We start from the raw sequence: 11,893 nt of genomic DNA, 5'->3' as shown, positions 1-11,893 counted from the left end.
TGACCGTTAACACTGGTCGCAAAGCCCCATGCAAACACACCGCGCTAGATCCAACTCTAGAGGAAATACTTGATCTTTGGTGATGCTCTGGATATTTCGCGGACACTGGTTTTGGACCACACCGAAAGTTGGGTTGGAATCATGACTCGTCACTCCCGAGCGACCACAAACACTGTTCCATCCCACAGATCTGCGATGATGGTGGCCTAAGCAGTAGAAAGAACTTTCACGTGCTTCTGTGAACCAACGTATCTGTGTCTATACGCGTGCGTACGCCTACGTAACGCACAGGTTATCAGGCGAAATGTTTTTTCTGAGGAGGGGCGGCCAAACAGAATCCATTGGAAATGAAATGTCCAGGAGGGCAAGTGGCCACGGGTTCCTGGACTTCTACTTGCACACAAGAGCCGTCATCTGCAACTGTGAACCCTTTCGGGCACACAAGCTCGGGTTTGAAGCGCCTCTCGCCCTCACACTGCTGCTGGCTGTATAATGGTTTTCCCGCCAGAATCATTCCGGGAGGGCAAATCATTTGGTATTCTCCGTCTTCTTCCTTGACACAAGACCCGCTGAAGAGCCTCCAACCGGGGGGGCACACAAGAACGGGTTCTGCAGAGTCGACGCGTCTGCAGCCGTCGGGGCCCGGAGGAATGCCTCCCTTCCTGCACACAGTTTCCGCCGGCTCAACGTGGAATATCAGACAGTGCTTGCCTTCAAGTTGTGCACCAGGGGGGCACGCAGGCTCGGGGGATGCCCTGAGTTCCTGAAGAAGAGACCGCAACACCCCAAGGAACAAATGTATGCAGCGTAGAAGATACAGGCATTCAGTGCTAGTTCTGTGTGTGCAGTGGCCACGATGAGAAGTTACTGTCTACGGCCCGTAATAAGACTTTCTGTCTGCGCTGAGAGGGATATGAGGGGCTCGGGACGAATTCACATCTTCACGGGCTCGGGCTGATGCTTGCCACAACCTCGGGAACTACAGGTTGGTTGGCGCTTACAGTTGTGCATTGACCTCTAGGGCAGTCCATTCGAGGAGGACGAGACTCAATCAGCACGCACTGGCCGTTAATAAGTTCGGCGCCCTTTTCGCACGTGGCCTCCGCTGGCGCGAAAATCGCCTGAATACAGTGCTTGTCTTTCATTACAGTTCCCTCAGGGCACTGAAAGTGAGGTTCGAGAAGTTCTGCGAGTGCGCACATGCCGTCCTTCATCTTATGACCAGGCGGACAGTTCATCGCAGCAGGCCTGCTTTCGATACGCTTGCAGATATTTTTCTCGAGGACGAAGTCTTTTCTGCATGTCGGAGTTGCAGGAGCTTCTGTCACCACCACACAACCCTTTTTGCCGGGAACGCCCTGTTGGCAGTGCACCGTGGCGGGTGCCATTTCTCTCCGAATGCACATGCCGTTTTCTTCTTTATACTCCTTCGAAGGGCATTGTACAATAGGAGGCCGCGTTGCCTCCTTGACACAATTTCCACCTTGCAGGACAAATCCCTTGTCCTTGCACGTCGCCTCGACGGGAACTCGGTCAAGCGCTACACACGCCGGTTTGCCCTCCATTACAAGCTGGTATCCTACCGGGCAGCCTGAACAAGAGTAACGACAAAACAGGCGCTGACCTGAATTCAGAAGTTCCGCCTGAGCGACCGTGGGAAATACTACAGCGGAAGTTGTTGCAGAGCGCACCAGGTGCTTTTTTCCTCCTCAAATGCCGACTAGGAACTGCAGCCCACTGCGATCCATCAAGACCAAGCTACACTTCATGGACTGCGCCATGAATTCGTAACACCTCAAACTGCAAGGTCGCGGCTCAAAGGCGAGGAGTTCAACAGGCCCGCGCGCTCACTTGGAACAGCAGGAAAGCGCGTTTCTCGGAAGCAAGCTCCCTTCTTGAGCATATATCCATCGGGGCAAACCTGCTGAGGTTTCGTTACATTGTCCTTGATGCAAGCCTTCCCGTCTGGCGAGATCACAAAGTTGTCAGGGCAATACGGCTCGGGCTGTACAATCCGGGGCACGTAGCACCTCTTGCCGTCCCCCTGGGAGCCTTCAGGGCATCTTGCAAAGGGTTTCAGCTCTTCCAGCAGGACGCATGTTCCGTCCTGGAAGACCTCTCCTTTCTGCGGGAAGCCAGAGGGAAGCAGTCAGTACGCCCGCTACAAGAACACACTTTGCACAGCCTGGTACGACGATGCAACATGAAAAAAGCAGCTGGGTGGCGATCGAGACTTGTGGAGCATTCAAAGGTATTTTAGATCTACCGGAGAATACAGGTAGCGCAACATATGATTCGACGCAGCGCGAAAAACGTGTTGCACTGTGTAGAATCGTCGAATGCCTTCTCTGCGTAGTATTTTCGACGGTGTGAGAGGCACCCGTTTTTTTGCTTGACGACGGCTGTGTACTCTCTCACCCTGCGACAAGATGAAATGGCTTCCACGTATTCGGGACCCTGGCACATGTGGCCATTCAGAACGAATCCCGGAGGACACGTGAGCGTGGGATGAGGGACTGCAGGTCGCACACACGTAAACAGGGAGCATCCCATACAGTAGGTGCCGGGGCAGCATTGCTTCATGACCATTTCTACACGACTGAGATGGTTACCTTCGAGCCCGGCCTTAGCCGGCACTTTCGCGACCTGCAGGGGTGCAGCAATAACCTGCTCCGGCGCCCCGACAGCGCCTTGTTTGTATAGTTGGTGGAACGAAACCTGTCCAGACACTCTGCGCGCGGATGCCAGCGCTAGAACGCTTAGAAGAAAAACGCGATTGGTGCGGGCCATCTTCAGAACAAACAAGGAGGGGGGTTCCCGCCGACTCCGGAGGCTTCCACAAATCAATAAGAAACGAGTGCTACACGATATATACGGAAACAGTCAACGTGCATGCTCTATAGCTGCAGAGGATAAAGTTGAAGGAAAAAATGTGATGATGGGAGCGCGTTTCGATCCTGCGTAGAATCGATCTAAGCCACGCGGCATCGATGCTCGTTAGCCTGTATCATCCGACGAGCTCCGCCGCCATTTCCATGCTTGCAGGGTCGCCGCTGTTTTTCTAACTCAGTCTTTGACTGCATAGAAGTCTTGGAAAAGGGAACGACCGCCGACGTCACAGGAAATATGCTTTCGACTTAAGCGCGGCGCCGTACGGGCGCTGCCCACGTTTGCGGTCACGATCTACCGGGTGGACGTGAGTGGCACGAACCGTCGTTTTCACCGACATTTCGAATCAACAGTTTTTCCCCTCGACGTTCCGCGGTTCCATCTGTACTCGCTTTCTGTTTCAACACTGTTGATTCCAGGATCCGGTGTGCGTGAATGGCATTGCTGATGCCCACTGTATACGAATGTGCTGCTACCGTCGCGCGTCCTCAGGCACACCTATTGCCTTCTATCCCGATAGCAGCTTCCCGCGACACCCTCACGTCTTGCGGCGCTCGCTTTGGTACGTAGTCTCAGGCGCCGCGGCAGACGCCATTTTCTTGCCCGTGGCATACCCGCAGCTAGGAGCACAGCCACAGTGTTGACAATGATATGCTACCCGGCGCAGTGCGCTTCGGGAACTCCTTTGCCACACAGAAACAACACAGTCTGTCACCGTGGCCATCCCAATTAGTGGCTATGCTTCCTGCAAGAGCATACCTTCAGCACCGCTTTGGAATGCGGGGGCGTTCGACCTATAGGTCCTTCGCCTGGCCTTGACGCTTCCCGGCATAAGAGCATACTGCGCGCGAGCTACCCTTGTGTGCGGCGCTCGCTCGTTACGAACCAATTCACGAAAAATAGAACATCAACTTTTAACCGCAAACGCACCACGAAAATGGACACGTCGTGAAGACCAAGCTGGTACGATTCCCGTAGCAGCAACCACTACAGTAGTGACTATAACCCCAATACGAGATAATTCACTTGTTGACTGTAAACTCCGACAGGTAGCCTTTCCGCTTAGTGACGATAACGTCATCTCTGCTATAAAGCGCATTCGATGCATTGCTCTGGTGCACTAAATTTGTGCCTGGAATCGATGTAGCTAAATGCAGAATTTAAGAACAATGGATTCTACTCTCACTTGTTTGTACTGCATGTGAGTTTTTCGAATCTGCCAATAGCAGCTGTAGATTCCACCAGACAAGCGTCGGTTGGACGGCTGAACCTGCGTGCCTCCACTCCGGCGAAGAAAAAGCCTTTACGGCAGAAAAGCGATGTCTGGAACTGAGGTATCGAGGGTTGGTCCGTGACCATTTGTGTAGCAACAATGGTTATGTTGCCTCAATATACATGCGGCATCAAATGTGTGCTCTGTTTGTATCATTAGAGTGGGGAATGGAGTTGTCCAGAACAGGTGCGTGCGCGTTGCGATTCGACTACAAAACAACAACTGATACCCGCTGCGGCATTCACAACGTAAATTGGGGGTGTTGGGCACGCCCCCTAATTCCTCAGCGGGCAAATCTTAACCACACACTATAACAAGCATGCTGCTACTTGAGCAGACCGCCGCCTCGTCCCATGCAACACACGCTTTTCACGGTGGTGCCGCTTTCCAATTTCTCGAGACCCCATGGACAACAAAGGGTTGTATAAGCTTTGAACGCAACCTACAGATACCTGCGCGAACCTTCGACGGGACATTGCGGAAGAAGACATTCGGTGGAACCATTTTCTTTGTTCTTCATGTCCCATCGACGGAACGTCTCTACCATCACCAGCGCCCACGAAGCTACGTGACGATACATCCTACTCAGGACCTATCGCAAGTCTAGGCTTACGCACCTTGATCATAACCGCCTTGATCCTGTCCCGAGTACGCATTCTGATGGTACCCGGTTTGGGCTCCCCAGTTTGCATTGGCATCCCATCCCGCCTGCTCACTTGATCTTTGATCTGCTCCGGAAACCGCGCCGTTTTGACCGTACGCTTCATGGCCTTGGTAGTAGTTGTACGCTGACTGGTCGTACTGGCCCCCATAATCATTCTGACCGTATCCCTGTGCGTTCGCGTCATATGTCCACGTTCCGTCAGCTGCTTGAGTCCACCCACTTTGCGCAGTAGCTTGTTCTGCGCCAGAAGCCGCCTGCTCCGCAGCGCCCTGAGTCTGGTTGGTCCACACCCAGTTTCCAGATTCATCGTAGTAGCCGCCATAGTCTTGCGTCTGCACCCAGTTACCGTCTTGATCGTAGTAGCCTCCATAGTTATACGACTTCCACTGGCCGTTCTCGTCGTAGTAGCCCTGCCACTGCTGCTGTTCCTGCTGCTGATCTGCGGTGACTTGGGGCCCCCCCGCACCCTCAGCTTCTCGCGGTTCAGCAGCGGCACCCGTCTGAGTGGCGCTAGCCTCTGCACCTTGGCTGTCAGCACCGACTGCCGCGGTTTCTGCGAGATCGGCACGCGACGCCTGAGACGACGGTCTAAAGAGATCGCAGCCGCCAGACACATTCGACACACAACAGAACATTCTCAGGTGCAACATCATCGCATGCGCCTGCCTCAGCCCGCTCAGCCGACACGCCCTGTCGCACTATACTCTTCTAGCGATAATCACATAAAGCACTGCGGATGACTCGCTATCGTACTTTCGGACGCGACGCAAGCGGCTGCCTTACTATGCTTGCCGGACTCCCCGCTTGACCTGGGGACATGAAGGCGAGACAGGCCGTTCATCGCAAAGGCAGTCTGCCATCTGCTTGTGGCGCTTACCGCCTCAGAGGTAGTCCTGCATCTGTGTGTGTCACGCCGGGCGCCGGAGCAGGGCCACTGCGTTCGCGACTCGACAAGCACGGTTCACAGCAGCACGTCGCGAACCCGAGTTTGGCGAAGAAATCGACGGCCTTCGAGCTAGTTAGTGGACGCGGTGGCGGGACGCGATCGTGGCTTTTGTGGTGCGGCTGCGGCTGCACCCACACGTTGCCTGGGAACAGCATGACAGCTGAATGCTGCTCTAGACGTTTCTGAATATCCGGCGTCACCAGTCGCTGTGACAGAATCGCGGACTTTGGAAGCGGTTTGGTCCGATACGAGTAATCTGGTTTTCGTGCGGGCATGCAGCACTGGCACCAGCTCGGACGACTGGGAGTTGGCGACGCTGGCGCTTCAGCACCTGAGAGGCATACAGAAGACGACGGCAACCACACGCAAGAAAAGAACTGTTTCGCGAGCGGCCGAGCGTGGCTCCGCCCCCAAGCCGACGCGGTCGTCCGCGCACGCATGCGGCAGTACACAGGCATAAGCCCGTTTGCGGTTGGGTACCCTTCCATGCACGCTGGTTTCCCCGAAGCACGTATGTCTCGCCGACAGATTAGTACTGCGCACGCGGCGCCTGTGCTCCTGGTGCCGTTGTTCGTCCCCCTCGCACTGCTGCGTTGCGGATTACAAGCCGTAGTCTTCGTCATCAACGTACCTATGCCAGACACTCCAGCTTCCGCTCCAGGGGCTGGCGACGTTGTCGCTCCTCCGGCCTGTGTAAGAACGGCGCTGTGGCCTGGTGCGAGCGCAACCGCAGAGCCCGCACGACAGGCCGTTCTCCTCTGGGGACGGTCACTACCAAACGTAGCGGTAGACACTCGAGACACGCGGGACTCCGGGCTGGAGCGGCCCTCTGCTTCGGGAGCAGGCAGATGTGTGTCTACAGCCGCCGGCGCACCCTGCGGCGCCACGCTAACGCTCGTCAGCGAATGTTCCTCCGAGAGCGTTCCCGCGGGTTTGACAGCTTCGGCGACGCCGTGCAGTTCAACCGGGCTGGCTTCTGCCTCCGATCGCCTCTTGCCGAGAGTGGGCGTCTTGGCACCAACCGCCCCCGACGAACCGACTCGAGACGCTCGTCCGACGCTCCGACTTTCGGTGGGGAGTACCTGAACACCCCAAGTGCACGTCACAGTTACATCGCGTCATTCACCCACGGCCGAGTTCCAACAGAGGCAAGTGAAACGGCGGAGGGGAGGCCTCAAGCATCTAGCGACCGCAACCTGCCGGAGACACCCACGCGCCCGTACGAGGCTTCAGAGGAAAAACAACTTACCTGCTGCCCATCTTGCATGGCCGCCGCCGCACTCGTCGTTAGATGGTCCGCGCTCGCGGCCTTTAGGCCCACCGTGGCAGCACTCGTCAACGCAACATCCTGACCGGCGGCGCTTGCCAGAGGCGCAGCCATGCCGGAAGTAGTGCTCGCCAAAGGCGCAGTCATGCCGGCGGGTCCGCCGCCTTCGACGAGAGGCTTCGCAGCTATTGGCTTGTCCTTGCTTTGGTCGGCAGCGACGGCACTGGAACGAGGGGCAGTCGCAGCGGCAGGGGTATCCTCTTGACTCACGAGAGTGTCATCCACAAGAGACACAGTCTTCTTGGTCACTGGCTGAGGCTTCGCGACCTTGGGCGGTGCAGCCGTCGCTCCCTCGCCTTTCTTTGCCGCCTGATGACGAACAGAATGAAACCAGCTACAGCGTAAAACAAGCTAGAACCCGTCCTGGGGTCGCTCCCCGTAACCGCCCCGTCCAAGTCTCTCCGCGCTTCCCCGTCCCCCCACCCCCCCCCCCCCCCCCCACCCTTCTTTGCTGCAACGCTGTCGCCTGCATCCCAAGTCACTGAAGAGCCGGCTTGACGCATCTTAGCAGACTTTTCCATCGCGTCCAACCTCCTCTGCGAGTAAACCGTCGAGTCTCAGATTTCTTCGCTCGGTGCGGTCACCACCCCGCCTACCTCGCTGGATCCTTTCTTGGTCTCCTTTTCGTTTAAAGCCTGCTTGACGAGGGCAGGGGCGTCCTTCGCCTCCTTTGCTGTCGCAGTCTTTGCCTTCCCTTTCGCAGCCTTCTTAACAAGGGCTTTCTTGGCTTTCTTCGGGCTGCCTTCATCCGCGGACAACGATGCAGAAGAGTCTTTCGAGCTGACCGCCTTCTTTTTCTTCTTCTTCTTCTCCACTCCGCCCACGTCGTCTTCGGAGCTACTCCTCGACGCCATCGGCGTTTTTGCCCCCTTTGCCGCCTTCTCCGCTGCGCCCAGGTAATCTTCGGAGCTGCGCCTCGACGCCACCAGCGTTTTTGCCCCCTTTGCTACCACCTTCTTGGCTGCTTTTTTCGCAACATTCAAGGGTTCCCTTTCCTCGCTTGTTGCCGCTTCCTCTTTGGTGGATGCCGATGGCTTCGTTTTAGGCGTGACGGCCTTCTTTGCCATCAGTTTGCGAGGGCTCGCTGCCGCAGCGGCGGGCTCCGCATCCTGTGTCGCCAGAGCTTCCTCTTTCTCTAGCTTCTGGACTGCGGAGTTACTTTTTGTGTCTTCCGGCTTGCCCTGTTTCGACGGGGGAGCCGCTGCAGCCGCCTTTTTTGCAACGACTTTTTTGGCTGGAGCTGCCGCTTTTTTGTCGCCCGTTGCAGTCACCTCCTCAACAGCAGCCGCGGTCTCCTCAGCCTTTGCTTTAGCCACAGGTTTCTGTGCCGCCTTTTTCGCAGATATTTTAGCCTTGAGCGCGGCGGCTGGCGTGAGCGAACCTTCCTGCATCTCCGCCTCCTGCTCTTGCTCCTTCTGAATGAGCTTCGCGACCAACTCCAAAGTCGACACGCTGTCCAACGCCTTGGTCTGCGGCTCGACGACTGCCACCCCCTCCCGTCCCTCTGCAGCTCCCTTCAATTCATCCTGCAGTGTCTCGACTGTCAGGGCACTGTCTGGCTGACTCTCGCCTTTCTTGTCGTTGACACCTTCGGTGATCGATTCGGCTTTAGCGCCCGCGTCCACCTCTGCCGCTCCACTCGCCTTCGAGACAGGCGCGGTGGGTTTCTTTGTCGATGCCTTGGTCACGACCTTTGTCCCCCTGGGCGACACCATCGCCTTCTGTTTCTCCACCTCTCCACTCTTCTCTGCGTCCAGCTTGCCTAGTTTAGCCTTGAGCAAAACCGCCTTCTTAGCTGCAGCAGTTTTTGCTAGTTCTTTGGCTGGCAGGCCCGCGTCAGCGTCCTTATCGCCAGTTGGCTCACCCTCCTTTTCTTCCTTCTTTCCGTCTTTCTCTTCAGCTTTTGCCTTGGGGGACACCTTCTTTGCCAGTACCGCTTTGCCCTTTGCCTTGGGCTCTGGTGTCTCTTTCTTCTCACCCTCCTTCTCGTCCGCCTTCGCTTCCTTCAAGCCGGCCTTCGATTCACCTTCTTTTGCTTCCTCCTTCGCCTCGCCTTTGCCTTCCGCCTTAGCAGCCGGTGACGCTTTCTTTACTAAAAGAGCTTTTGCTTTTGCCTTGGGGTCTGGCGTCTTCTTCTCTGCCGCGTCGCCTTCCTTCTTCTTCTCTGCCTCCTCACCTCCTTTCTTCTTCTCTGCTTTCTCGCCTTCTTTTTTCTCCTCTCCCTCCTTCACATCCGCGTCCTTGGCTTTGTGGCCGCTCTCCGGCTTCTTCACCGCTGGGGCTTTCCTAGCCAACAACGCCTTGGCCTTCGCCTTGGGCTCTGGTGTCTCTTTCTTCTCACCCTCCTTCTCGTCCTCCTTCGCTTCCTTCAGGTCATCCTTCGTTCCGTCCTTTTTGTCGTCCTCCTTCGTCTCGTCTTTATCTTCCTGTTTAGCAGCTGGCGGCGCTTTCTTTGCTAAGAGAGCTTTCGCTTTCGCCTTGGGCGCTAGCGCCTCCTTCTTCTCCCCCTCCACGCCTTCCTTCTTCTCCCCCTCCACGCCTTCCTTCTTCTCCCCCTCCACGCCTTCCTTCTTCTCCCCCTCCTCGACTTCCTTCTCCACGCCCCCTTCCTTCGTATCCGCGTCCTTTTTTTCCTGACCACTTCCTGCCTTCTTCAGCACTGGCGCTTTCTTGGCTGCGAGAACCTTAGCCTTCTCCTTCGGCTCTGGCGTCTCCTTCTTCTCGGCCTCCTTTCCATCCGCCGTCTCCACTTTTTTATCTTCTTTCGCCTCACCCTCTTCCTTCGCGTCCTTGGCTTCGTGACCGCTTTCCGCCTTCTTCAGCCCTGGAGCTTTTTTGGCTACGAGGGTCTTAGCTTTCGCCTTGGGCGCTGCGGCCTCCTTCTTCTCTGGCTCTTTATCTTCCAGCTTTTCCTTTTCGCCCTCTTGGTCGTCCTTGTTTTCCTCCTCGGATTCTTCTTTTTTGGCGGCGACTGGCGCCTTCTTTGCAACAAGAACTTTCGCTTTGGCTTTGGGTTCGGTGGCGTCCTCCTTCGGCTCAAGCTTTTTCGGGGAAACCTTCGCCTTCATCGCAGCCTTCTCAGGATGGCCTTCTTCCTCTTTCGCCGCCTCTTCCTTCTTTGCAGCTCCCAGTCGGTGAGCAGTCGTGGCGTCCTTTTCCTCCTCTTTGGCTTTTGCCTCTTCTGGCTTCTTCAAACCGAGACGCTGGGCTGTGGCGGCCTTCGTCTTGGCCTGCGGGGCTGCGGGGGCCGCCTTCTTTGTCAGCCCCTGGCGAACCGCGTGCTCCTGTTTTTCTGCCTCAGGTTTCTCTTCGCCGGCTTTCTTCCCTACTGCGGAGGTGCGCCGCTCAGTGGCGTGGGTCCTTCCAGAGACTGAGTCGCCGGACTGTCTTCGCGGGGCCCCTGAAGAGCACCACAGGGGACAGAGACAGGGACACCAACCCCATATTGCATATACATCGATCGGCAATCCACGACTCACGCCAGCGTATGTCGCCCTCGGTCGCCGCGACCACGACAGGACCGGTGGTCACAGCCGTCGAGATCGCTCAAGCGGATCGGTGATCCACACCAGGCGCAGGCATCTCCATCCCCGATGAGACGCACACACAGTGAGGCGATGCGACAAACAGACGCAGCGAATCAGACGACCCCGCACCCGATTTCTCTCCGCAGAGCACGAAGGCGCCGCCCTGCCAGGTGAGTAGCGAGCCCGCCGCTGAGCTACGAGGCCTGCGTCGTCCGCTCAGGCAGAACAGGGGTGGGATCCAGATTTTTTCGAAATCTGAATCCCGGCGAGACGCTTTCTGCTGCGGCTGGACTCAAACGTCATATCCCGTCGCCCTGAAGCGGCGGAGCCACGGTCTGAGGCCTCAATTCGCCTCCCCCTCCCCCCCCACCCCCCCCCTTTTCCCTTTGCTGCCTCCTCACCTGGCAAGTTGACAGACTTGATACTGAGCGAAGGCGGGCCTTTGACGTCAACGACCTCGAGGAAGCCCGAAACTTCGATTACTAGAGGCGGCGACTCTGGCTTGAACGTTGCCTGGTCGGCGGCCTCCGGCGTCAGCGGTGAGGCGGTCTGCGACACGGGTGGAACATCAGGAGAGCTCTGCGACGCAGACAAACAAACACACAAACTCACTCGTAAAGCAGCAGTACGCCGCGCGGCACATCGCAAGGAAGGGGGGGGGGGGGGGGCGACACGGGGGATGCCACAAAATGGGATCAAGAAACTCTTTGTTGTATTAATATATGGTATTCAATTGGATTCATATCCACAATAGCTATCACCTCAACTATGCTCTGCTAATGACGGACAGGGCCTCGAAGTCCAGCGAAGCGTTCCGTGTGCCGCCCTTTGCTTTGCCGCGGTGCCGAGTTGAGGCTGATATGAAGAGATAGAGCACGTCTGTGATATCGATATGTGCGCGCATTCAGAGAAAGACTCTTCAAAGAAGTACGGCTGGGACGCCTTGCAAATGCGATAGAGGCCTCACACACTTGATGCACATGAACGGGCAAGTGGACAGACGCCTCTCGTTGGGTATACAGAGGAGGCGTCGTCAACAAAAACCTTGGGTGGAGGCCTTCCTGGTGAACACGTTGCAGGCGAGGCCCTGAACGACTGCACTGTGGTGAAGAAAGAAATTTAGGCCAAGAATTTGATTCGAAGACGTTCACTGCGACTCGGGCGCCGGCAACGGCGATTGAGAGGCGGGGGGGGCCGGGGGCACACGATATATGCGACATACCAGGGAGCCTTCCTGCGCGGCATCTTCCCTATCCTTCTTCTCCAT

The 11,893-nt window shown here is 56.7% G+C and overlaps 2 protein-coding genes across 2 annotated transcripts; both read right to left on the bottom strand.

Annotated features, from left to right (window-relative positions):
* Nucleotides 1–295: 295 nt before the first annotated feature.
* On the bottom strand, nucleotides 296–2,790 carry BESB_004780 (uncharacterized protein; the record flags this gene model as incomplete). Its single annotated transcript, XM_029359233.1, has 5 exons — nucleotides 296–763; nucleotides 1,002–1,591; nucleotides 1,852–2,125; nucleotides 2,419–2,516; nucleotides 2,613–2,790. The coding sequence occupies 5 exons, from the start codon at nucleotides 2,788–2,790 to the stop codon at nucleotides 296–298; spliced, it is 1,608 nt and encodes a 535-aa protein (XP_029222146.1).
* Nucleotides 2,791–4,771: 1,981 nt separating this feature from the next.
* BESB_004770 (uncharacterized protein) lies at nucleotides 4,772–11,893 on the bottom strand (the record flags this gene model as incomplete). The annotated part of the gene is made up of 7 exons (XM_029359232.1): nucleotides 4,772–5,414; nucleotides 5,704–6,103; nucleotides 6,404–6,854; nucleotides 7,022–7,408; nucleotides 7,696–10,499; nucleotides 11,028–11,205; nucleotides 11,849–11,893. The coding sequence occupies 7 exons, from the start codon at nucleotides 11,891–11,893 to the stop codon at nucleotides 4,772–4,774; spliced, it is 4,908 nt and encodes a 1,635-aa protein (XP_029222145.1).

Source organism: Besnoitia besnoiti, chromosome I (assembly GCF_002563875.1).
Source record: "Besnoitia besnoiti strain Bb-Ger1 chromosome I, whole genome shotgun sequence".
Lineage (NCBI taxonomy): Eukaryota > Apicomplexa > Conoidasida > Eucoccidiorida > Sarcocystidae > Besnoitia > Besnoitia besnoiti.
The sequence above is the reverse complement of the archived record's forward strand: the minus strand, read 5'-3'. Positions and strand labels throughout refer to the sequence as shown.